This window comes from Nicotiana attenuata, unplaced genomic scaffold, assembly GCF_001879085.1.
Source record: "Nicotiana attenuata strain UT unplaced genomic scaffold, NIATTr2, whole genome shotgun sequence".
Taxonomy (NCBI): Eukaryota; Viridiplantae; Streptophyta; class Magnoliopsida; order Solanales; family Solanaceae; genus Nicotiana; species Nicotiana attenuata.
The window spans coordinates 120,676-148,658 of NW_017672147.1; the positions used below are offsets into that span (position 1 = coordinate 120,676).

The 27,983-nt window shown below is 37.6% G+C and overlaps 1 protein-coding gene across 2 annotated transcripts; it reads right to left on the bottom strand.

The window, feature by feature from the left end:
- Window positions 1-1,440: 1,440 nt before the first annotated feature.
- On the bottom strand, window positions 1,441-27,939 carry LOC109212050 (probable DNA primase large subunit). Of its 2 annotated transcripts, none has more exons than XM_019375666.1 (20): window positions 27,705-27,939; window positions 26,696-26,757; window positions 26,508-26,611; window positions 26,316-26,397; window positions 26,168-26,227; window positions 25,983-26,031; window positions 25,865-25,884; window positions 25,312-25,395; window positions 25,152-25,216; window positions 24,462-24,510; window positions 24,281-24,328; window positions 24,106-24,195; window positions 23,882-23,941; window positions 22,980-23,039; window positions 22,319-22,393; window positions 21,703-21,788; window positions 17,768-17,861; window positions 17,585-17,692; window positions 16,126-16,197; window positions 1,441-1,675 (listed from the first exon to the last, which is right to left on the bottom strand). In XM_019375666.1, exons 1-19 carry the CDS (start codon window positions 27,838-27,840, stop codon window positions 16,177-16,179), a joined length of 1,353 nt encoding a protein of 450 aa, XP_019231211.1. In that variant the 5' UTR covers window positions 27,841-27,939; the 3' UTR covers window positions 1,441-1,675; window positions 16,126-16,176. The 2 variants fall into 2 exon arrangements, with proteins under 2 accessions (XP_019231211.1, XP_019231212.1); XM_019375667.1 differs by lacking the exon at window positions 1,441-1,675 and adding an exon at window positions 11,059-11,394.
- Between the last annotated feature and the right edge of the window lie 44 nt (window positions 27,940-27,983).

Genomic DNA, 27,983 nt, shown 5'->3' on the forward strand with positions numbered 1-27,983 from the left:
GAATAACATATGGTGTCCTAATAACTGTACGGTGCAATCAGCTGATCATACACCAAAATGTAAGCAATAAACAACTATCAATGGCCGGAGAGAAAATCATCAGAATCTATTCTTCTCTAAACCTCTCATCATTAGTGATGATTACCTACTTTATCTAGCTAATCATTAGCAAGCCTTCTACTACTAAAGCCTTCCAACTAACGCTTCTCTCCTTTCTATCTCCATTTTTCTTTTACAAATTTAGTTACTATTTGTTTTCTATTCACCTTCCAAACTTGTTTGCTGAATCCTCTATCCTCTTTCGTGGATGTAAGCTTGTTTAATCTTGGGAAGACATAAACACTATTGAAATAGTTTGTTAGGACATTGTCTAGCACGATTCAATTATTATCATTTCACCGCGGATTTTTACTACAATCTAAGAAACTATGGAAAAAATCCCGAAATTATTGTTAATACTACATATGTTGGTGCTGCTGTATTCCAACTTCAGTCTTCCTGCCAGATGTCCATGGTGTTGCACATGCATCATTGCATTCACAACTAGGGTAAACGCTAATCTCAAAATACATGTTTGTACATAAACATGATTACAAATCCATTGCTAATATTAAAACCTTCAAGAAAAATACACCTCAATGCAAGAGAAGAATTGAGAAAAATGACGATCTCTATTACAAGCTATTCCATTTTCTTCAATTTCACCCTAGCTTTTGTTTTGATTTCAAAAATCATTATATCTTTCCCGAATTTCTCCGTCGATTTTAGTCGAAATACCCAAAATTGGTTGACTATATCCAATACATATCTCACACCCACACCCACACCCACACACACGTTAGGTCGACACAGGCGCGGCATCCAAAATGAAGAGTCCGAGCAACTTAGCATTTAATTATTCTGTAAAAGGCAAGTCTAGAAATCCAGTCTAAATAATTAAATAAAATTATTATTTCTTAGTTAGCAAATATGGTAGCTCTGACCAATTCCAACATAGCAAATGGATCAAATACTATGATAATATCTGGACAAGCCACCCGTCTAGTGGAGAAATGTGGACAATAAGGTTTTATCAAAATGTGGAGTGCAAATACTTGAAAAGGAAGGGCCTGAGAGGAGCTACCCTTGCCAACAGAATCGAGTGTCAAACGGCTTTAGCCTCATCAAGAACCAGACAAATCAATATCACCCCATTAGGCATGTTCTGCAAACTGGTTATTACTAGCATACGGCTACTGGTTCTGATCAATCATATCCTCGAGGAAGCAAATATATACGCTGATTCTTGACCAGAAGAGAGCCACGGAGCTGACACAGCTCATGGGAAACAAGGTGTGGTCCAAGCAGACATGACAGGAATAGCTTGCCCTAGATGACCTTGGTCTTTTGTCTCTTTTGTGATTTAAAATGAAGTTTGAACAAAAGCAAAAGAGAGAAACAGAGTCGAAAATTTGCTCTTTGCTAAATTGGATACCAGAAACCTTCAATAGAGTCATAGCAGTCATTACCATACAGATTTCTTTAGCAGTTGGAATTGACAACTCACAAAATCTTACCAATCACTCGCACCAGAAATATACATAGGTAATCAATTTAAAATCTTACTGATCACTCGTACCAGAAATATACACAGGTAATCAATTTTAGGACCAGTGGATCTCATGATGTATGTCACCTGAAAAGGTAAATTTCCAACATAATCGAGATGAAGCAATATCAGGATCATCCTTTTTATTTTGACATGTAGGAAAGTCAAAATCATCTAGTTATAATGATGATATTTTTCCTGATTATTAGTCTTTTATAGCTACGGAAAAATGGCATGTATAGTCCAAGTAGGATGAGGTAAATATTTGGTAGCCATCAAAGAAATCCATACAGCCACTCATTCTGACTCTCAAGTCATAAACTCCTATGACCTGTAGGAATTAAACCATGAAAGTGAACCACCATGCTTAATTTCTTCCGTCAAAGTCATTTAGTTACAAAGGATCAGTTGCGGTACACAAGGAGAAATGTGCATATTTACGTGGGTTCCACTCAAATTGGATCAAGAAGGATGTCCAATTCGAAATGCCATGAACTAGTTGAGATTGATATGGATCCTATATCCACTCTGCTCAATTCGGTCCATGTACATCCAGTAAAAGAAGGGTTCTTTTTTGGGATTTAGGAACTGTAGTCAGACTATTGTGGAGAACTAGAGAACAGAAGCCCATGTGTACTCTTTAATAGCTGAGGACCTGAGAGAGGGAGACCGTTTTCTCTTATATTTTGCAACTGAAGCATGTCGTAAAATGATGACCAGAACTGTGACAGGAGGTTACTTGAGAGCTTTCATTGCTTCGACGGGTGACAAAATAGTGCGATAGGCATTCACCTACTATTTTGCTGAGACAATGGTGCTTTAGTAATGACCCAAATGGTCGTTTTGAGTTCTAGCGCTCCATTTTGCGATTTAAGGCTTCTAATAGGTTCATTTGATGTTTCATGACTTGCGCGCATGGTTGGTTTTGATTTCCAGAGGTATAGGAGAGTTATGGTAGAAGAATTCAATTTGGAAGCTTTAAGTGGTTGGAGTTAACCAATATTTGACTTTTGTGTAAATGACTCAGGATTGGTGATTTGATGGTTCCGTAAGCTCCGTATTATGATTTTGGACTTGTACATATGTTTCGTTCGGGTCTCAGGTGACCCGAGGTCATTTTGGCGCTTCTAGTCGAAAGTTAGAAATTTGAGTTATGAACATTTGAAATTCTTGAGTTTTAATGCTTCATTCTTGATTTTTTAATGTTGTTTTGATGTTTTGAGCTTACAAGCAAGTTATGATAGGTTTATATACTTGTTTGGATGGGGTCCCTAGGGGCTCGGGTGAATTTCGGGGTGGTTTCGGACCATTTAAGTCCATTTGTAGCAGTTGATCTACCGATGTGTTGCAGCACTTCGTTAACGCATAGGTAGTATCGCATTCGCATAGAGTACTTTGGGGCAGTGGGATTTTACCCTTCGCGAACGCAAAGGGAGGGACACTAACGCGAAGTTATGGGGGATTGACCTTCGCGAACGCGAAGGCTGACATAGGGAACAACTATCGCAAACGTGACAACAGGAGAGGGAATGCAATAACTGTAGACCTTGGCCTTCGCGAACGCGAGGTATGTGTCGCGAACGCAATGCACATTGCCGCCTGGGTATTTAAATGTTAGAAATGGGATTTGACCACATTTTCACCATTTTTGAGACCTAGACCCTGCAGGAGCCGATTTTTGGAGGGATATTCACCCCAACTGCTAAGATTAGTATTTTTAACTTAATTTTGATTATATATCATGATTCCTCATAAACTTTTATCCCTAAATCTAGGATTTTAAAGTGTAGAAACCGGGTTTTTGGGTTTGAATTTAAGAGAGCTAATTTTAGGGATTTGGACCTTAATTTGAGATCGGATCTTGAAACCAATTATAGATTTGGACTCGTGGGGATATGGAATCGGGATTTGGTCTCGATTTCGGATTTAGACCATGATTGTCCAGGTTGACTTTTTGTTGACTTTTGGGATTTCATCAAAGATTGAACCTTCATTAATTGGGAATGTTTCCTTTAGTATTATTGACTTCCTTAGATGATACTTGACTAGGTTTTGATAGTTTTAAGGAATTTCTAAGGAAAGTTGTTTTGGGTTGTTGAACTTGTTCCGGAATGAGGTAAGGTCTTGCCTTGCTTTGTTTTGAGGGAATTTTTCCTAACAAATGTCATTGTTTGCTACATGCAGGGGCGATGCATTTGCGAGGTGACGAGCATATATGCATGTGCCAGGGTTGTCCATGCTTGGGGTAGATTATATGCTTCTTTGTGCCTTGTTGAATTTTGTGAACTTCTTGACTAATATTTCATATGCTTCTAAACTATATGAGTTTAATTATCCATGCTAGTAATCATGTTTAAACATATGACATCTTAATTGAGCATGAAGGGCTATTCTTGAAATTGTTGATATACATGATTTGATTGTAGTCATGCCTTATATCACGAACACATATCTATACATGTTATTCATGTGCTACTTGAGCTTCTTTCTTCATATTAAAGATCATGATTGGGGCCTTAGCGCAATATTTGGCAAGATGGGTATTTTCGTGCGATTGCTCTGATATTGGACGAGGTGGTGCTAGGTGTTCCGCTCACTGAGAAGCTATTCATATGAGGTGATTTTAATGGCCATATTGGGGAGACTGTTAGGGGCTATGACGATGTGCATGGCAGATTCGGTTTTGGAGATAGGAACGAGGGAGGAACTTCGTTGTTGGGAGTTCGCTAAAGCGGTGATAGCTAATACGTGATTTCAGAAGAAGGAGGACCACTTGGTCACTTTCCGAAGTATGGTGGCTAAGACTCAGATTGATTACCTTCTCCACAATAAGTGTGATAGAGGCATGTGCACTGATTGCAAAGTTGTGAGAAAGCACGGGAGAAAATATTATTGATATTATTCTCATATGTTAAACATGATACAATGAGCCCTGTATGTATACATAACATCTCTTACTCCTAATACATATTGGATTAGGGTTATTTACTACTATTTACATAACTATTCTAACACTCCCCCTCAAGCTGGTGCATATAAATCATATGTACCGAGCTTGTTACATATGTAGTTAATACGAGGACCAGTGAGGGATTTGGTGAAAATATCTGCAAGCTGATCATTCGACTTCACAAACTTTGTAGCAATATCTCCCGAGAGTATCTTTTCTCTGACAAAGTGACAGTCTATCTCAATGTGTTTAGTTCTCTCATGGAACACTGGATTTGACGCAATATGAAGAGCAGCTTGATTATCACACACAAGTCTCATCTGACTAATCTCACCAAATTTCAACTCCTTGAGCAACTATTTGATCCAAATTAGCTCACATGTCGCCATAGCCATTGCTCGATATTCTACTTCTGCACTAGACCGAGCAACCACATTCTATTTCTTGCTCTTCCAAGACGCCAAATTTCCTCCTACTAAGACACAATATCCAGACGTAAAACGTCTATCAGAAGGTGATCCTGCCCAATTAGCATCTGAGTATCCAACGATCTGCTCATCGCCTCGATCCTCAAACAATAAATCTTTGCCTGGAGCTGATTTTATATACCGAAGAATGCGAATAACTGCATCCCAATGACTATCACACGGAGAATCCATAAACTGACTCACAACACTCACAAGAAAGGAAATGTCAGGTGTTGTCACTGTAAGGTAATTTAATTTACCAACCAACCGCATATATCTTGCAGGATCGCTAAGAGGCTCCCCCTGTCCTGGAAGAAGTTTAGAATTCGGATCCATCGAAGTGTCAACAGGTCTACAGCGAATATCTAAGACATACTTCCGTTGTGAGATCACAATACCTGAGCTAGACTGAGCGACCTCAATACCCAGAAATACTTTAGTTTGCCCAGGTCCTTAGTCTGAAAGTGTTGAGAGAGATGTTGCTTCAATTTAGTAATACCATCCTGATCATTGCCGGTAATAACAATATCATCAACATAGACCACCAGATAAATACAGAGACTCGAAGCAGAGTGCCGATAAAACACAGAGTGATCAGCTTCACTCCGAGTCATGCCAAACTCCTGGATAACTGTGCTGAACTTACCAAACCAGGCTCGAGAGACTGCTTTAGACCATAAAGTGACCGGCGCAAGCGACATACAAGGCCACGAGACTCCCCCTGAGCAACAAACCCAGGTGGTTGCTCCATATAAACTTCATCCTCAAGGTCACCGTGTANCATAAAATTGATGAACTAGGGCTTGAGTTTTTGATATTTCAAATTGGGATTTGATGGGTCATTTGAGCTCGGATTTGAGAGTTCTTAGTATGTATGAACTCGTGAGAAGATGAGGAATCCATTAATGTTAAATTTTCTGATTTTTCGAGAAGTGGGCCCGGGGCTCGGGTTTTGCTAGTTTCGAGATTTTTGCAATTTTTCGATTGTTTTCGATTTGGTATTGTTCTCTTAGCATATGGTGATTTATTCGCTCTGATTTTTGGTTAGATTCGACGCGCGTGGAGGCCGAGTTGAGTGGCAAAGGCGTCGCGAGCTAGAGATTTCACCGGTTCGAGGTGAGTAATGATTGTAAATGATAGTCTGAGGGTTTGAAACCCCGGATGTGCACATCATAGTGCTGTATTGAGGTGACTTGCACGCCGGATAGCGAGCGTGGGGTAGAGCACCGTTGGGGATTGTGACTTGGTCCGTCCCGATTGATGAAATTACTACGTATTTGACTGAAACTACTTGTTATCATCATAATTTGGGCTGATTACCATGCTTGGGCTTCGTGCCAACTATGTGAATCCTTCAGTGATTGATATCACTGTTTTCACATTACTTTGCATATTATTTGATCTCGGTCCAGGGTTTTAATACTATTTTGCAAACTCAGCCATTTTTTCTAAGATTGAAAACTTAAACAATATTTTATTGACGTTTTGAGCCGAGAACCATTATTTTAATATTGCCCAAGTGGCTTATGTGCATTTCTGGACTGAGCATGGATCGGGCTGCGCGCCGCAGCGGTATTGTATTGATATTGAGGCCGAGGGCCTGGTTGGTGCCACGAGATGGCTTGATTATTTGCGCTTGGGCTGTAGGAGCCCCTCCGGAGTCTGTACACACCACCAATAAGTGTCGTCGACGTTAAATATATGGATAGCTCGGGTTGCACGCCGCAGTGGGTACCAGAGTGTACCGTCATATGCATTGCATTGCACTCATGCATTTGTTCCTATTTGTATTATTTGTCATGACATTCCAGCACTCGTATTTCATTGGCTTCCATGCTATTTCTTGCACTGTTTACCTGGTAACCTGGTGTTATTGTTTAATGGAGTGATGTGCCCGAGGGGCTGACTTATGTGCTGTCTTGCACTATCTGTTTCGCATTCATTTGCTTAACTGTTGGAAAAAGACATTTTCGAAAGAGGTTTTTAAACTGAGCCCAGATATTTCTAAAGATTATACGTTTTCACTGTTTTCTCAAAGGGTTACACTGTTCTATGTAGCATTATGGCTTGCTTTACGTGGTTTCTTGCTGCTCAGTTATTATTTACCTTTATTACTCACTGAGTTGGAGTACTCACTTTACTCCCTGCACCTCGCGTGCAGATGCAGGTATTGGTTTAACCTGGTAGCGGGTTTGAGCTGGTTGAGGATTTGCTATCGTAGCTGAGCAAGGTGACCGCCAGCGTTCGCGGCACCAGATTTCTTCCTTTTGATTCCAGATTGTATTATATGTATTACAGGCTTTATAGTTGTATCAAAGATCCTTCTAGATGCTCGTGACTTGTGACACCCCGATTTCGGGCTGAGTCGGGATGGGTTCTCTGTTTTTATCACGTTTATTCCGCAATATGATTTCATTATCTGTGATTCAGACTTATTCATGCTAAGTAACTGTTAAAAGAGGCATTGTTGTTCTGTTGGCTGGCCTTGTCTTCACGAGAGGTGCCATCACGATCGGGTTTTGGGGAATTGGGTCGTGACATCAACATACACATAGACCAATGCAAGTCAACATAGATTAAAACAACTATTAAATATATATTCTAGAAACTATTTTTGGGCTTATTTGGGCTGCTGAAAATTCCTCTCTTTTGGGGCATATTTGGGCCTCATTCCATCTCCTCTTGGACTTTAATTTGGGCCTCAAAATAGTTGTAAGACTTGGCCCAAAGATCCTCCTTGTGCTGGAGCTCTTCTTCTATTATAAGACACTTTTTAATTGCTAATTGAAGCCCATTAAGCTTGTCTTGAAATTTCTTTGTTTGAGACCTTGTCATGGGCCTTCTTGGAGCTTCCAGAGCTTCATCCTTCTCCTTTAATGATGTTGAGCTGCCATGAATGCTATCATTTTCCTCTTCTTGAAGAGAATTCGCCCTCGAATTCGAGCCTGCATCAAACAAGGAAAGATCAGAAACATTGAAGGTAGCACTAACTTGATATTCACAAGGAAGGTCAAGTTTGTAAGCATTGTCTCCAATCCTTTCAAGGACTTCAAATGGCCCATCTCCTCTTGGATCTAATTTGGATCTTCGTTTGGCAGGAAATCTTTCCTTCCTAAAATGCACCCAGACTAAATCTCCAGGCTTAAAAATGACAGATTTTCGCCCCTTATATCTTCTTAAGGCAGTTTGTTCATTCTTCCGTTCAATTGCATGTCTTGTATGTTCATGAATCTTCTTCATCATTGCAGCCTTATTTCTACCATCAAGATTGACAATGTCATTAGTAGGCAAAGGTAACAAATCAAGGGGAGTGAGGGGATTGAATCCATAAACAACTTCAAAAGGAGACTTACCAGTAGAAGAGTGGATAGTTCTATTATAGGCAAACTCTACCATGGGCAAATGTTCTTCCCAAGAATTTAATTTTCCTTTTAAAACAGCTCTCAACATATTCCCTAAGGTCCTATTAACTACTTCAGTTTGCCCATCAGTTTGTGGGTGACAAGATGTAGAAAATAGCAACTTAGTTCCCAACTTCGCCCAAAGAACTCTCCAAAAGTGACTTAAAAATTTAGCATCCCTATCACTAACGATAGTTTTAGGTATGCCATGTAATTTAACCACTTCCTTCACAAATAAATTAGCTACATGTAACGCATCATTAGTCTTCAAGCATGGAATAAAACGAGCCATTTTTGAAAACCTATCTACCACCACAAATATACTATCCTTACCATACTTAGTTCTAGGAAGTCCTAACACAAAATCCATAGAAATATCAATCCAAGGAGAAGTAGGGACAAGTAAAGGAGTATAAAGGCCATGTGGTAACAATTTCGATTTGGCTTGTTTACATTCAAGACATTGAGAGCACACTTTTTCAACATCCTTTCGCATGCCAGGCCAAAAAAAATGTTCAGCAAGTATATCCAGAGTTTTGGGCACTCCAAAGTGTCCCATGAGTCCACCACAATGTGCTTCCCTAACAAACAATTCACGCAAAGAGCAATNTCTGAGTATCCAACGATCTGCTCATCGCCTCGATCCTCAAACATAAAGCTTTGCCTGGAGCTGAGTTTTATATACCGAAGAATGCGAATAACTGCATCCCAATGACTATCACACGGAGAATCCATAAACTGACTCACAACACTCACAAGAAAGGTAAATGTCAGGTGTTGTCACTGTAAGGTAACTTTAATTTACCAACCAACCGCATATATCTTGCAGGATCGCTAAGAGGCTCCCCCTGTCCTGGAAGAAGTTTAGAATTCGGATCCATCGAAGTGTCAACAGGTCTACAGCGAATATCTAAGACATACTTCCGTTGTGAGATCACAATACCTGAGCTAGACTGAGCGACCTCAATACCCAGAAATACTTTAGTTTGCCCAGGTCCTTAGTCTGAAAGTGTTGAGAGAGATGTTGCTTCAATTTAGTAATACCATCCTGATCATTGCCGGTAATAACAATATCATCAACATAGACCACCAGATAAATACAGAGACTCGAAGCAGAGTGCCGATAAAACACAGAGTGATCAGCTTCACTCCGAGTCATGCCAAACTCCTGGATAACTGTGCTGAACTTACCAAACCAGGCTCGAGAGACTGCTTTAGACCATAAAGTGACCGGCGCAAGCGACATACAAGGCCACGAGACTCCCCCTGAGCAACAAACCCAGGTGGTTGCTCCATATAAACTTCATCCTCAAGGTCACCGTGTAAAAAGGCATTCTTAATGTCCAGCTGATAAAGAGGCCAATGGCGAACAGCAGCCATGGATAGCAAAAGGCGGACTGATGCTACCTTAGCCACGGGAGAGAAGATATCACTGTAATCGAGCCCAAATATCTGAGTATATCCCTTGGCAACAAGACGGGCCTTAAGGTGATCAATCTTGCCATTCGGACCAACTTTGATTGCATATACCCAGCGACAACCAACAGTAGATTTACCTGAAGGAAGAGGAACGAGCTCCCAAGTACCACTTATATGTAAAGCAAACATCTCGTCACTCATAGCATGTCGCCATCCTGGATGAGACAATGCTTCACCTGTAGACTTAGGGATGGAAACAGAGGACAAAGAAGATATAAAAGCATAATAGGGTGATGACAAACGATGATAACTTAAACCGACATAATGGGGATTAGGATTAATGGTTGTCCGTATACCTTTCCGAAGTGCAATCGGTGTACTAGGAAGAGACAAGTCCGCAGTAGGAGCAGGGTCAGGTGCAGGACGTGAATCAGCTGGGCCTGATGCGGGGTGCGGACGATGATGATATGTCAAGAGTGGTGTTCCTGTGGCGGGTAGTCTAGGAGGAGCCACACTAGACTCCCCAACGGTTGGAATGGGTAAGACTTCTGAGGCGGAAGGTGAAGGAGGAGCTATAGTAAACTTCTTAAAGGTCGGTATAGGTAAGACCTCAGATATATCAAGGTGGTCAGAATGGTCAGGAGAGGTAAAGAAAGGTTTAGACTCAAAAAATGTGAGATCAGGTGAGTAACAACGATATCCCTTCTGAACACGAGAATAACCAAGGAAGACACACTTGAGAGCACGAGGAGCTAACTTATCTTTCCCGGGGGCTAGGTTATGAACGAAACAAGTGCTCCCAAAAACACAAGGGGAACAGAGTATAAGGGTGACTGGGGAAACAATACTGCATATGGAATCTGATTCTGGATGGGAGATGAAGGCATCCGATTAACCAAATAACAAGCTGTGAGAACTGCATCGCCCCAAAAACGCAACGGAACATGAGATTCAATGAGAAGTGTGCGAGCAGCCTATTCTTTCTCTCTGTAACCCCATTTTGCTGAGGGGTATAAGGACAAGACGTCTGATGAATAATTCCTTAAGAAGTCATAAACTGCTGAAATTGAGAGGATAAATATTCTAAGGCATTATCACTGCGAAAAGTGCGAATAGAAACACCAAATTGATTTTTAATTTTAGCACAAAAATTCTGGAATATAGAAAACAACTCAGAACGATCTTTCATTAAGAAAATCCAAGTACATCTTGAATGATCATCAATGAAACTAACAAATAACGAAATCCCAAGGTTGAACTCACTCTACTAGGACCCCATATATCAGAATAAACTAAAGAAAAAACAGATTATGCATGACTCTCAATACTACGAGGAAAGGAGGCTCGGATATGTTTCCCGAGCTGACATGACTCACACTCTAATGTAGATAAACTAGACAAACTAGGCACCATCTTCTAAAGCTTGGATAAGCTTGGATGTCCTAAACGTTTGTGAATTAGGTCCAGAGGATCTGTAGCTAGACATGCCTTGGAGGAATTGAGTGAGTTAAGGTAGTAAAGGCCTTCTGATTCAAGTCTTGTTCCAATCGTCTCTCCCGTACTGCGATCCTGCATAATAAAAGAATCATCAATAAAATATATACCACAATGGAGGGCACGAGTCAAACGACTAACGGATGCAAGATTAAAAGGACAGCTAGGGACATAAAGAACGGAATCTAGAGTGACAGAGGGTAGGGGATTCGCTTGTCCAACTCCTTTTGCTTTAGTTTGAGACCCATTGGCTAAAGTAACAGTGGGAAGAGACTGTGAATACGCAATATTTGACAAAAGTGATTTATTACCAGAGATATGACCAGAAGCGGCTGAGTCCACAACCCATTGTCCAAGAGTACTAGACTGGGAAACACAAGCAAAAGAATTACCAGCAACAGAAGTATCAGTCTGAGCAACAGAGGCTACTTGTGGAGATGTCTGCTTACTTGCTCGATACTGAAGGAACTCATTATACTCCCCTTCAGATAAAGAAAATCACTGGTTACTTGTAGTCTCGGTCTGAGCAACATAAGCATTTTTGGGTGGGCAACCATGTAAGAATAGCACACGTCACGAGTGTGTCCAAGTTTATGACAATAAGAGCACTTGGGTCTAGATCTTCCAAAACGACCTCCTCCTCGTCTATTCTCCATTGTATGAGATGCCCGATTGTCCACTGTCTGGGATGCGAGAACAGATGAGTCAAGTGTCTGTGATGAGATCACTGGGTGACTTGGTGCTGCAGCAAGGCGAAGTAATCGAGAGAATAATTCATCAACTGTGGGGACAGTCGGACTAGCCAAAATCTGATCGCGTACTGAGTCAAGATCATTAGGAAGCCCAGCAAGAGTAAGAACTAGAAACATCTTTTGTCGCTGCTCTTGCTGCTTTTCAACACTAGCAAAAACTGGCATCAACTTCTCAAATTCCTCCATGACTGCCTGTACTTGTCCCAAGTAAGTAGACATATCTAATTCATGTTTCTTTAAATTTGTCATCCGCGATATCACATCATAGAAACGAGATATGTCATTAGTGTATAAAGTGCGAGCCTTTTCCCAAACCAAATAACATGTCTGGAATGGACGAAACAAGGGCATCAACTTGGAATCAATAGATCGCCACAGAATACTGCATAATTGAGCATCGATCTTCTCCCAAAGTGCTTTGGCCTTTTCATCTCCTTCACTAGACTTCGTGATTAGATGATCTTGAACACCTTGACCTTTACACCACAACTCGACGGACGAAGCCCAAGCTAAGTAGTCTGAGGTAATCATAACACCAGAACTGCCAGAACCCGGGTTTTTAGACCCGAAAGCATCGACTCCCAAAGGCATCGTTGGATTGAAGTGAGGTCGATAAAATTATCACCAAATAACAGAAAGAATCAATTGAAAACTCGCTGAAATAGATGAAGGAACCACTATTTTTGCCGAAAAATTACTGTAGCTGCCGGAAAAAAAAATCAGTATAGTCGCCGGAAAAGCTCAAAGTGGTCGGAATCAAACGAAAACAGTATGGGTGGGGTCGGAATTGGTACACGACCCAACTGTTCTGAAGAAGTTTTTTCAAAAAATGACCGGAACACTGGTCACGCGCCGGCGCGTGGGTTTGACGCGCCGCCGGCGTCAAAGGATCTGGAGGCGCGTGAGAGCGCGTGGACGGGTTCTGCTGGTGTGGTTTTCTGGGGTTTGGTCGCCTGAGAAATCCGCACCTGCTGGTGGTGTTATTTTTCGTAAAAAACCCACCGGAGAAGGGATTTCGCAAAAAAAGAGCCTGAAAGTCACCGGAAAAAAGGCACGGTGACTGTCCCGAACTCGCTGGTAACTGCACAGCGGGGATTTCTCACTAGTTGCTCTGATACCATGTGAGAAAGCATGGGAGAAAATATTATTGATATTATTCTCATATGTTAACATGATACAAATGTCCCACTCCTAATACATATTGGATTAGAGTTATTTACTACTATTTACATAACTATTCTAACAAAGGTTATCCCGAGTGAGTGTGTATCGACACAACATATGCTCTTAGTAATGGACTTCAAGATTGAGAGAGAGGAAGAAAAGAGCGGTGTACGGTCAACCTAAGATCAAGTGAGGAGTCTTGACTGAGGACAAACTCATAAATTGGGGGAGGTCACGATTGGATACTCGGGAGGTTAAAAAGGGGACCGGTGGTGAAATAAAGAGGTCCAAGGAAAAGTGAAAGCCAAGAAAGCGGCATATTTAAAACTAGTGGAGAGTGCAATCGAGGAGGAGAAGAGGACGAATAGGGAATGTTATAAGAAGGCTAAGAAAGAGGCTAAGTTAGAAGTCACGCGGCGGCTAAAACTGCAGCATTTGGACGCTTGAATGAGGAACTTGGGGGCAAAGGCGGTGACAAGAGACTGTACTAGTTAGCCAAGGTTAAAGAGAGGAAGACTCGGGATCTGGACCAAGTGAGGTGCATCAAAGACAAGGAAGGCAAAGTATTGGTGGAAGAGGCGTGTATTAGGCGTATGTGGCAAACATACTTCCATAAACTCTTGAACGTGGATAGGGACAAGAACATCATGCTTGGTGAGTTAAAGAACTTAGAGAGCCAACGAGATTTTGGTTTTGTAGGCGTATTACGGTTGAGGAGGTTGAGGAGTGATGCTGAAGATGAGCAGGGGTAAGGCAATTGGCCAGACGAGATCCCGGTAGAATTTTGGAAAGACGCGGGTCGAGCAAGCTTGGAGTGGCTTACTAGATTGGTTCATACGCCATCAGAAACACAACTAGCTAATGTGTTTACCAAAGGTTTCAACAAGCGAACTTTTCATACATTAAGTTGCAAGTTAGGCGTGTACGACATCTTTGCACCAACTTGAGGGGGAGTGTTGATTAGCATGATTTTAGGAGATTTGATAAAATTTAGGAGATTGTTAATTAGCATGATTTTAGGATATTTGATTTTATTTGATTTGTTTTTATAGCTGAATTGATTGTATAGATTTATTTTATTTCCTTCATTAGCATTAGGAGCTTTACATAAACTCATTTGCTCATGGGATGTAAACACACAAAGAAATATAAGAAGCCTTTTCTTCTTCTCAAAATCTACTGGAGACATGGTTTTAGAGGCTTATGCTGGTTCTTTCGTGGATCGAAGGCCAAGTTATGGATACTACACTTAGGACGAAATCTTACCTGGAGAAGTAAAAACAAAATGTTGTGGCCAAATCAAGTGCAGAATCTGAGTTCAGATCTATGGCGATGGGACTTTGTGAGTTGTTATGGTTAAAGATAATCCTTGATGATTAGAAGATCTGTACGCCATTTATATCTACAGAAGATCAGTTGGCTGATGTTTTAACGAAAGGACTACCAAATAATGTGTTTCAAGACCTGATAAGCAAGCTAGGAATGGAAGATATCTATTCACCAGCTTGAGGGGGAATGTTGAATGTTGAAGGATTTCCCGGAAGATATTCTCCACATTAAGATATGATCCTCTAAGATTTTAGGGATAATTGTTGTAATCTAGAATATAGATTTCTGATTCTTTTTGTATTTTATTAGATTCTGTACAATCCCAAATTTTATGGGATTTAGGTGATTCTGCTTGTCAAACTCTTCTCTATATAAAGCCATGTACATGATATTCAAAAATATGAATGAAATTATTCAAGCATTTTATTCTTTCCATGGTAATTGTTGAAACCCCTAGGTTGCTACATCAGAAGAATCCCTTATGTTAAGAGGATTCAACAAAGTATATGTATACAGAAAAAAGTTTATTTTTATCCTGCTTGCTAAGTAATTCTCTGACGACGAGGGTTCAATTAAAACCCTCTTAATTACCCTTAGCTCCATAACGAGGTGCGACACATCCGGAGGATACAAGAGGGAGGAGTTCACTTGGATCTTTACAGGGAATTAATAAGACTGGGAAATAGATAAATTTCAAGGATTGGTTGAAACTAAAAAACAACAGAATGCTTGATAATCCGGGCTCATGGAGGTAGGAGACGAGGAGAGATGGAGTTTTCTCAGTAAAGTGATACTAACACAAGCTACTGGTGGGAGGAACAGAGTTTTCCCCATGTATCAGTTTGAATTCCTGGAACACCCAGAAAAGTACGCTTCTCCGCTTGGTTTGCAGCAAAGAGAAGCGATTTTGACAATTGAGAACTTGAAAATGAAGGAGAGGATCACACACTTAGTTGTTTTATGTGTAAATGTTGAGTGAAGACGTGGAACATCTAGTTGTCAAGTTGGCTTGAGTGCATTGTGTAGTATTTAACTGCTTTAGGGTGCAAGGATGTTACCAGGATTAATAAAGGATGCAGAGGCCTTTAGAAGAAGAGGAAACGCCAGGCATGAATGTTGCCGCTTAGCCATAATGTGGGTCATGCATAAGGAGAGAAATAGGAATCTTTAAAGGGATAAACAACAACTGTGCACTTTGAGGAATAGCTTAATATTCTTATTTTTTCGTGCACCTGTGCAGTCTTGTTTATATAGAAGATCAAGTTTCATGTATAGAGAACATATTTTGGTGTATGTTCTCTACTTTTTGGTATACTAATTGTATATGGGGTATTTGTCAAATTAATGAATTACTTAACCTTATTAAAAAAGTCACAGCAATGGCCTCTGTCTCTCTGTTTTGACTTCATCTTGCAGTCAGTCAATTGGATCTTATATCATTTCAATTTCATTCTCTCTTTAAAATGTCCATGTAGCAAAATGAAAAAAAAAGTCCGTGCAGCAAAATGAAAAAGAGAGAGAGAGAGAGAGAGAGAGAGAGAGAGAATGGTAAAATTCTCACATTAGGAGGGCAAAAGCGTTTAAACTCCCCTTGTGTCAAAGCTTCTGTGTTTCATGGGTTGCTGGAATTGTTCTGCAAGTGATAATAATGGAAAGAAGGAATACGTTATGCTAAAACTGGTAATGGAAGAGGGCATAATTAGTTTAAATATTAACAATTGTCAGTGCAACTCAACCAAAGATCATAGTGATACCAGTTGATGCAAACTATTCACCTCATGGTCTAAGCAAAGATCCTGAATATGATTATGCTGTCAAGTGTCAACTTTAGATGGCAATATCAATGGAAGAACACATTCTCCAGAACAATTTTATGAAAACACCAAGGAATGAGTATGCATGGCAAGTACTATTTCCACTCAGAAAAGGTGTAAAGTTACAGCAGATGAACCAAACTGGATTGGCAAAGGAACATCTGGAAAGCTCAATCTTTGAAAAGAGCAAAAATCTTATTGAGACAAAAATCAATATGCAGACAGCAACCGTGGTCTGCCGGAATATCAACACTAGATATGCAACTTTCAATATCTAGGCTCTTTTGGGAACTGGAACATGGTCTGTGCATCACGGATAAAACTTTTTAATTCACTATGGGAACAAAATTTGATCCTATTGAATTTATCCAACAAATAGGGTGGATAAATTAGAAATTAGATACTGTTCGTTTAAGCATCATTTCCGTTGCCATTGTGCATGGATTCTAAGGTAACATGCAAAGACCCCAAGACAAGGTTAGTTAAAACTCCAAATCCCAACCCCTCTGATAGCAGAGCACTTAACTACTCTGTCCTATTTTCCCCTCCCACTCTCTCTCTCAGCAAAGATGTTGATGGCAAGATATATATACATATAGCAAAATAATGATCACTCAATGGCAGTATTAATCCCTACACGTCCTTTTGATGTACTATTCTGTTCAGACTAGGGAGCAGAACACCAGATTTAGGTCACCTGGCTTCCCTCCTGGAGAAGAAAACCTTCTCCTTCCATGTTAAAACAATAAACTTGATCCAGTTAAATCTGGAATTTACATTGTTTCGTTGACAAAGTAGGATATGAGTCTAAGGCTGTAATTTTTCCAAGTAAATCCAAATTGGTTCAGTTACAGAACAATGTCCTAACAAGAATCAAGCAACTGTGCATAAAGTATAAATACTTCCCAAGTAAAAAGGTCGAGTCCGCCACAAGCAGTAGTTTTTTCTTTATATCGCATGTACACCTTGAGCAAGTGCTTGCTCAGCATAAAAATGTGGAAATACAAAATATAGTGTTCCAACTAGAATTTAGAAGGAGCAGAATATTGAGGCGATAAATTTAGTTCGAAGTACTTACAAATCAATAAACAATGATTAAACACCCTAAGGGAATTTGGCATATTACAGGAATTCACAACATAGCTCTACGTAGAGTAGGTATAGGAAACAAAAGCAAAGATTTTTACTCCATTTTGAAGAACTTACTGGGGATTCTAAGATCTTTCGGCTGTCGTTATAGTACTGATTTGGATGGTTAATCCCCGCATCACACGATGAACCATGAACAGCTTCAAAGGTCAAAGTACAAGCCAACTGCAAATTATTATGATCATAAGTAATAGGTAAGGGGGACTAAAGCAGTTGTAAGACATAAAAGTATACACTAACCTGATAGTGTCTATTTCGGACTTTGTCTAACACATCCTCGAGTGCTCGATTGCCTACTCCCATCCTGGTCAGCGCAGCTCTCAAATTCTCCTCACTGTTGAAGCACATTTTGCCAGATAATGAGAAATAATTGCCACCAATATTCGATTTTTGAAATACCAGAACAGTTTGTCAAGATTAGAAATTTGAGTTCCTGGGTGCAAGCCAATTGTCACCACTTGCCGTCATTATACAGAGACTGGCAGGAAAAGCCTGAGGAAGAGTAATAGAGACACCTCCTGTGAAGCTTTTATAAGTTCGAAGTTGGAAATGTGGAAAATGCCGAGCTAAAATATCACGAAGTTTAGACATTACCCGTAATCTTTTGGAGTGAATTTAAAATAAGTATCAACATTTTGAATGTTTCAAGGGTAAGAAAAACTCACTCGGAAAGTATGTTTTCTCCCAATAAAATAATAACTAGTATTAGTATCCGCGCGACGCGCGGACACAAATATTAAATTATGATTTGGGTTATTTGGATTATATGCAATTTACCTTAAAATTTAAACCCTCCGAATAAAAATTACATATAATCATTAGATATCAGCTAAGAAGCAGGACATGAAACTGTTTCTCACATCTCATACTGGATAACATATTTCTTTTTTATATCTGTAACAATCTTGATCTTAGTACTTGCATCTATTCCGTGGTCAATATTAAAGAGTACTAAACATCTCGGTTTTAAAAGGCAGAATTGAGACTCGCCCGGGGCTCGCCCCGGGACGGAGCACTCATAAAATGCCCCTGGGCTTATGTGTGGGGCTTAGTTCTATGAGACTTACGCCTCGACCATCGAGGCTTACGCCCCGGACACGCCCAACGCCCAGCGTACTAGGCTCGCCTAATAGAACTTTATGCAATTGTATGTAACTAACCTTGTAAATCCTCATTTTTTCTTAATAAATCGTTGACTATTCAAAATTACTTTTTTTTTAATCATAAATTATTAAGTTGAGAATATTTTACGTCATAATTAGAGTAAAGATTATTGCACGTTATCCACTAAGACTGCTATGATAGTTAATTTAAATAAATCTTTCATTTAAAAAGTATTTATTTATTAACTTTTGTTATGTCTTTACTATATAATAGTCCATAGTTTTTTATAATTACTTTTCTAAATATTGTTGTTTTCACGTTTACGAGATACAATACTTATTAATTTAATAGCTCAGTAGCTAGCAACTATTTACAAATAATTAGTTATCATGGTATTGTATGGTGAATTATGTGTCACTTTATTAACTTGTTGAAACTTAAAAATAAATGATGCTAGAGAATCATATTTAAATTGTGAATTATGTTTTTATATACATTCTCTTTCAAATAGAAAGCATATTAAATAAAGGAGTATTTTAAGAAAAATATCAAATTATAATATTGAAATTCTTTCAAGATTCATTACCCTTAAGAGATACATATAAGATGTCGTATCAAATACATTACTTTTGATATTTGAGTTGTAACGACGTTGCAGCTAATTTGCATATTATGATATGTCATACTTCGTATTATACATAATTGAATTATAAATTAAAATATTTTAAATAGATTATTTGTTATAATTTTGTGATTTTAATGTAATTTTTATAATTATTTTTTATTTTATACTATTTTAAAATTCTTGAAATTAGTAAAATTTAAAGATCCGTGGGACTTACGCCCCATGTCTCAGGGCTTACGTCTCGCCTCGTCAGAGGTAAAACGCCTCGCCTCACGCCCCCGCCTTTTAAAACATTGCTAAACATATCACATTGTAATTTGTCTTGTTTGAGCATATTATTTTAACAAAATTCTTACTACCACTTTATGTTTTACTTCGAAGTCGAATAAGTCTTATCCTTCTACATTTTCACCACAAAAAAATCTCTCTTTAATCTTTGCTTATAGTTATTGCATTATTCATTACCTAATATTGTTATACTGTCATGTGATCTTTTATTAGCTTATCAATTGACTTATTATTACCCTTTTGATAATCATATATAAATATAAATTTTTTATTCCTAAAATTTAATGTATTTTTATACTTTTATTCACTTACTCAAAACTCTTTCGTCATTTAAATCTATCAATAATATTTTTGAGTATTATTTAATTATTTAATATACTTATCCTTAAATTAATTCAAAGTATAAATATTCTCACACTCTCTTTATTTTCCTCTTTATATATTTTTACCCTTATTATGAAATTTTAATTAGTTTTTTATATTGATATTTTACCAATAATCAAAATAAGTATTATCACATTTTATTTTAAGTCATATAACTTTGAATTAGTCTAAAATATTGAATACATAAGTTTTTTTAATTAGCAAATTTTAAATCTATTGTATTTTCTTATAATTAGTTTATATCACATGCAATTAAAATTTATTTCTCTTTTAGTTTCAGGATAAAAGTTTAACTTTTATTTTCGTTAATAAATTATCTACATGAGACATTTATTTTGTATTCTTAATATTTTAATTTGTCATCCAATTTTTATTTTTATTTATCTAGTAAAACTTTAATTTTGTGGTCCTATCCATTTTTTGAGCATTTTTACCATAATTTGAATCTTATCTCAAGTTCAAATCCTTTTTCCCTTCTATTTCTAATTTTAAATGTTTTTGAATTTTTAATTATTGCTATTACGTTACCTAATATATAATATTTCATGCTTTCATGTGGCCTTCATTAACTTTCCTCATCATTTAGTATCATTATCCATTTATGTCCTTTAATATAATATAGATCAATGTGTGATTTTTTAATCTGGATATAAATATTTATTTTGATTTAAAATAATACTCGAAATTATTAAATTATGTAAATTAAAAAATAATATTTTTAAGTATTATACAGTAAAATTTCTAATAATTTGATTTAGTTATTTAATATTAATTAATTAAGAAATAAGTTATATGTGGCTTTTTCTGGTTATATGCCATATGGCTGAATTAGTTATTAGTAGTTAATAGTTAATTAGTTAATACGTTATATGTGGCTAATTTTAAGGTTGTCACTTGGCTTAAGGAGAGGGCTTTTTCCTCTCCTTCTAATAATATATAGAATATTTGCCAGCATCTAATTTTGGAGATCCCATCAGTTGAGTTAGGAAATGTTAAATACAAACTCCTCATTTCTGAAATGCAACTTAAGAGGGAAAGAAATATCAAAATTTTATATTCAAGACTGAAAATGCACTTTCACTATGTGGGCACACACGAGTGATCAAACAACAGAATCTGCAGGCCTGCATGTCACGCATAAACCACGCTTCTCATGTCGGATGACGTGGTTATGCTTGTACGGTTGTACCAAATAAACAAACGCCAGGACCTATGGAATTTCAGTTATTTTTTCTTTTTTAAGATGACAACTAATCACCATTGATACGTAGCGGAAAGCGGAGGCGGGTAACAACCAAAGAAACATAACTATTTTATTTTTTTTATTTAAAACTATATACAACAGCCACTTATACAACATTATCAATAAAGTCCTCATGCCATAATTTTGACATTCTAAAGTTAGATAGCAAATGAATGCTTAGAGACTTAGATAACAGACAATTTGACATTGTTTTGCAAATCGCTGTTAAAGAATGTAAGACCTTTAGATTTTTCCCTTGTTCATTATTCTAGGAAATGCTAAACATCATGAAGTTATAAGCAAAGAAAATAAAAGTTGCTCCGCAAGGTGAAAAGAAGGGATGAAAAAAGTTTGAAAAGCCCTCTTTACAGAGAGGAAAAGGAGAGAGGAGTATTTCAAGTTGTTGGTGTCTAATAGCAGCATGTACTAATTTAACCAACCCCCCTGCCCACCCCTCAACCACAAAAAAAAATGCACACTTGCTAACTTTAAGAGAACAATGTCACACACAAACCCCAGAAAAGTTTTGACCTGAAATGACGATATGGACAGCCATGATGATCTCCAACTCCAGGTGTTGATGATATAATCTTTTGACAAGAATAAGGTGTATAATCCTGCATTGGTTGCAGCAACAGAGAACGGGTGGTGAGAAAGTAGCAGAAAAGATTACAAAGCTCAAAAGGTATTAGCAAAAGATGTGAGAATGATTTCTTCCTCATCTTCTCTTTTCTATGAATTTTGCAGATTCTTGAAATAATTAAACAGCTTTGCTTTTTCTCAAAATGCAAAGGAATCAAAGAACTAAAAGAAGATTGACCAGAGCCACTTTCTTCAACTTTATTCCTCACTTGAGATAAAACAGAAATGAGAGATATGTGGAACCGATAGAATATTTGGAATTTAATTTCTTTTTCTTGGTTGTTGACAGAAACCTTTGTCCTCCCCTCCTTTTCAAGGTTGTCACTGCAATACAGCACGAGGGCTGTGATCATACTCTAAATGGAAAGCAAAATCCTTTTACTAACCAAGACCACAATCACAAAATTTCATATACCTACCAAGACTTCACAAACTTCAACATCATTAAGCAATGCAGCTTTGAATAAGTTACTCAAAGAAATGCAACTTTGAATAAGTTACTCACTGTTCTTTTTCCTTCTTTTCCATAGTTGTGCCTTATGCTGTATGCATATTCTTTATCAAATCTTTCAGCACCAACCTACAAAAGAAATTACAAAAGAGATTATACACCTCATATCCAAGAGAAATGAAAAACGTCATGGAATTCATAATGTGCATTACTTCTCTCTTTCTAAATAGAGGCAAGTTGCGGTATAGCTAAACCAATAGAGTTTGGGAAAAAGTGTTTCCAAAGAATGATGTTAACAGCATTGCATCTGTAGTAATTAATATTTTCTGATAGTTGCCTCACATTTAGTCATGTTCATATATGATATGAGAAGAAGGATGTAGGTTCAGCGGATGCTACTCAGTCCTCTTACATCTTTTAGTATAAGAAACTTTTCGGAATGTATTAAGAGGGAATACATACAGCTAATTACAGTACAATAAAAAATCGTGCATTGTAGACTCCAGCTTTGAACAGCTTATAAGTAATAATGGTAGTCAGGGAATAAGACAAGCAACAAAATAAATGAACTATATTCACCTTCCCTTAGTTAAATAGCAGTTTCTATTCCAAAATAAAAGCTTGAAAGCAGAAACAGAATAAATTTAATACCCGGATCACTGCCTGTCCATGCAGAGAAAAAGAAAGCAAACGAGAAGAACAACACTATCCTCACCTTCGGGGAGAACTCAGCTTTCCAAAATGCAAGGGCATCATCCAACTTCAATCCCATACCCTACAAGTAAAACTAAGACACTTTCAGAAGTGAAGAAACAAACTTTTGACAATTTGTTTCACAAATCTTGCAACTCATATTTATATTTATGGTGCCAAAGCCATGTTGGTTCAAGTAAAAGAATCAGAAACTAGTCTAAAGCCACTATTGACAACATTATAGCCCCAAAACCTAACAAGACTTTCAAATTCAGACCGGCTCCCTTGATCCAACACTGCACAGAAAAATTGTTTTATACAGCTCACTCTATTCTGACAAGACAATATCTTAGAACCATTTGTCTTACCTCTTTCCAGGTTTCAGAAGTCCTCAAACTTCCCCGCTTTCTCTCACAAAATACATATGTTAAATTTGAATCATTGCTGCTCATAAATTGAATAATAATTTTATACTTTTATCAAGCATCGACTTTCTTGTATGCTCATATACACAACAGGATATTTGACAAGCAGGAAGTATTGGTTGGAGCACCACTTTTGCGGCAGCTTTCTTTTAAGATTCATACTGAATTAAATCAATTAAAATTTCAAAACCAATTATGGAATCACAAAAGCAAAAGAATACAGCTTTTTTTTCTGTATAAGGTCAAAAAAAAACAACTATGTTAATATGCTTTTACATAGATAAATCACCAAACGCAAAAAAAAAACATTTGTAGTACATTTATGTTAAGCAAACACAAAGTTGATGATACTGATGTGCAAGTCGAACAGAATAAAATATGCCCATGCTTAGAGCAGCAAAAGCTCCATCATTATTCTAGATCTTTAAATAAATAGTTAGAATCTTTTTATGAATTACACAAAGTCAACACAAATGCGTATCAAACCCAATAATGTGACCTTGAGAAATAGACCAAGTTGCATCCTGCCACCATGCTTCAGATGATGATCCTCTCTTAGCTGCAATAGGTATTGTAGGTCATAACACGGAAACAAATGACAAAGACTGAAAAGTGTATTACAAAAATTCAAATAATACTAAGATGTACAAGGAACATGCGATCACTTTAACATTGAAGGTAATTCAAAATAACATAAAGTTAGTTCCTTGATGAAGTTCTAACCTTCCCGAAAAGATGATGCATACACAGTGGAAACGAACTCTTAGCAATTTGATCAATGTCTTTTAGTGATATATCTGTGTGCTTTGTTGGCTGCAGTAAATGTTTTATTTGGTCAACCAAAAACAACTAGAACCTCAACTGTTGAATTAAATAACAAGGCAGATGTTGCAGATACCTGGCTATAATCAGGACCCAAATAACTCGTGGATAGAGCTTCAATAATCTGACAAATATGAGAGAAAAAGGTGCTAAATTTCAGGTGCCAACTTAAGAGCTAGTTCAGTTGTCACTTAATACAATGGAAATTAGGTTATATAATTCTTTTAAGTGCAGCTTCAAGGTAGCTCAATACTCACAGGAGTCAAACGATCCTTCTCCTGTTCTCTAATCATGGATGTCCATTTTCTGAAACCAAAAGCATAAACTTCTAAAAATCCAATGGATAGTAAAGTTTTTGACTTTCATTAGATGAAAGGTAATCTTGACATGGCAAAAATATCATGCTAAAACAGAATGTCACTTGTACTCTATACAACATAACAAGGTCCTTATTTTAAAGCCATATTGCCTGAAGTCAAGAAAAAGCACGCATTCCCTCAATCATTATTTACTCAACAACATAACAAAAAATACTCGAACATGAGAAGATAAGAGAATAAATAACAAGAAATCTACAAGTCAAGTAAACATGCACGTGCTAATTGCTGACAGGCAGAAAAATTAAAGCATACAGAGAATGCTTCTGCCAGGAATAGAAAAAATAATTGAAGTGAACATATACAACTATTATTATAGTCTTGGTAAATGAAAGAATCGGGAATCATCAACTCTCTAACTCTAAATGTGTTATAAGTAGTTCAAACCATTACAGAAAATCCAGTTGATGAAAGGAAAACTTCATTTTCAAGATGCCTATTAGGAATACAGAGTTCTAAAACAATCAAAGAAAAACATATTAGATTCAAAAATGGTATTTCTAATTTAATGAATGATTGGTTGACTCCGTCCTATCTTTCCCTGAGAAGAGCAAACATGTATCTATAAACCTGTTTGTCAGCACTAGTGCTTTTGAAAGATGACTGCGGAATTGTGTGACAACTAGTGAAACCACCTGTAAGAATAAGCCACATCAGGGAAATTGTATAATGAGATTTCAGATTAGCATATTTACATGGACTCTACACCATAAACCAGAAACTAAGTTACCTGGCTCATTGCAATATATGCATTCCCTTCCTTAATAAATACCCGTCGACCTGCCACAAGCTCTGGCACCTCCTCAAATGGAACCTTTATTGTTAAATGCAAGACAATAAAATGGAAATCAACCAGAACTCCCAGAAGGCATCACCTCAGTAAGTACTACAAGATAAGAGAGTGACTTATGCTATATTATTTTAAAAAATTCAATATTAGAGTCCAAATACAAATAAAAAGACATATGTCTCATATATCATGCCTGAGCCAAGCATGAAAATCTACAATTGAATAAACAGATGTACTTCGTTATGATAAATATCATGGCTTTTGAGCGCACCATGATCCTCAGATTCCCAAAATATAAGGCTACCGGCACAAGACAGTGCATATGGATCTTTCTTTTGACACGCTAAAGAAAAGATACAGTAAATTTTCCTTCCTTTCAGTATAGGTTTTACTTGGCTTAAGGGGTTTGGAGCAGATCCATTTGCTGTCTTCCTTTTGTCATTTTCTTTCAGCAAAGTTGGGCAGTTAAAGGGTTTTCAAGTCAAGGGAATACCTTGTAGAAGATCGCATCAGCTGCAACAAACCAATATCATAATGTTAATGCATGAAAGTAGTACAAAAATTGATCTTCACAATTGAAAAACAGGGAGAAGCAAGTAATCGAGAAATACTGCTTTGGCCTATGGAGCGTGCAACTTGGTTGAGCATGTCCTTCACAGTCTGCATCAAAAGCAACCAGTCTTTCAGGGCCAAAAGTTTTATCATTTCCAGAAAAAGGTGAACACCCTGGCCATAATGCTGTGGAAGTAAACTAATAGTCACTCGTAGAAGTACCAAAAGCTAACATAAAATTCACCTCGTATTCAGCACGGCTCACAACTTTGTATGGAAGATCAAACTCTGCGAATAGCGCCTTCTGTAGCCAAATTTATGTGCCACACATTATCAGCATGAACCATAAAAATGCTTCCAGGAGACAACAATGGTGCTTGTAGCTATCAAACCTGAACTTCAGGATTTTCATGCAGGAATCGGTGCCGAAATAAGGTAGTCTCCATTGACAGAAACCATTTCCTCAACTCCTCCCTAACATATGAAGTTCAAAGTGAAAAAAATACATACACCACCACACAGACACATATTACATGGAACCAAAGATATTTAAGAATAGAAAAACCACAATGGCCTCAACTTACGTCCTGCAATAAACAAGCCGCAAGACAAAATGCGAAATTATGTCCTTGTTAACAACCTCGGATGCCTGCGGATGCCTCATATTTTCCTTCCACAGATCATACACCTAAGATTGAAGCCAATAAGTCAATCTGCACATAGTGAGACAGAAAAAATACTTCTATATTTTAAAGAAAAACTACGTTGTTACCAATTTCTCCATCTCATCAGGCTTCTTTCCTCTGGATAAACCATCCGAAATTCCTTTCAAAACTGGATTATATAGACAAAGCATATCCATCAATTAACTAAAAAAAGAATTATCCGAAGCTAATGCTACAAATGAGTAATTTATGTATATAATATATATATAGAGAGAGAGAGACTAAGAGGCCACGGTCTTATGGGAATCAGGAGGTCACGGGTTCGAGCCGTGGAAACAGCGGACTCCGTGCATAGCGGGAGCTTAGTGCACAGGCTGCCCTTTTTCTACAGCAACAGCTCCATTAACTATATTATAGAACTGAAATGGCTTTGGCTAAGTTCATTTAGTGATAGAACTCACTTAGTTTCAATTAATACGAAATTCTTTCAATTCCAGGATGCAAAAGGTTTGACATCATATCATTAATATATTCTACTCCTATAAAACATTCAAAATATTCAAGATTTCAAATTTATTTGACTATTCAAAATCTAACTAAGATACAATTTTTTTCTGTATCAAGCTCGCTTTCAAACCATTACTTAATATCACTAATATGATAAATAAGTTAAATTAATGTCTTTAACTCTATCTCCAGTCAAACACCAAATGGAATAATAGAAGGTAAACATTTATACCTAGGGAAAGGCATCACCTTCTACGAAATAACTTCACAGGGAAAAAAAGGTATTGTCTTGGCACCTTAGAAAACAAGCAATAACAATACTAGAAATTGGTTTCTCCTTTTTCTTTAATTTTCTTTTTTCCTCTAGCCAACAGAATTTGCGCAAAAAAAAACAAAATCAGTAGATAAAAATACTTATGCTTGGAGAATAATCAACGAAAAATGAACGAAACGGTAAAAAAGATCAGAAGAAAATAAGGCACAAATTTAGTTAATTCATTTCTGGTAAGCCGCGAGATTTTACAGATGCTGTTGAAATGTCCGGAGAAAGAAAATCTGCGGATATTTCTAGTGAGGATAATTGAATGAAGGGGAGAAGATTTCAATTACCGCGGAGGCGATCGATGGCATAAAACTCAAAATCTTCGAGACGGACTTCAAGAGGAGGTGCAGAACGATAGAGAGGCAGAGTCGAGACGGCATCGTTAGGCAGTGAAGATTTCCTCTGAGATCTAACGACTTCCATGGCTTTGTTTTGGTTTTCGCGATTCAACAATGAAGCAACTGACCTGTAGAATTTCGTCGAATACTGAAAATGGCGGGAAACATTCTCCACTATATAGTAGACCTAGAGGATGGGGTTTGCTAAATAAAATATTTTTATTTTTA

Excerpts from the sequence above, each read along its gene's own strand:
- LOC109212050 (XM_019375666.1), bottom strand. The coding sequence starts at position 27,840 with ATGGAAGTCGTTAGATCTCAGAGGAAATCTTCACTGCCTAACGATGCC. Across the intron at positions 26,398-26,507 it reads CGGCTTGTTTATTGCAGGAC|GGAGGAGTTGAGGAAATGGT; the intron begins GTAAGTTGAGGC and ends TTCATATGTTAG. Across the intron at positions 23,942-24,105 it reads TGCATCATCTTTTCGGGAAG|CTAAGAGAGGATCATCATCT; the intron begins GTTAGAACTTCA and ends TACCTATTGCAG.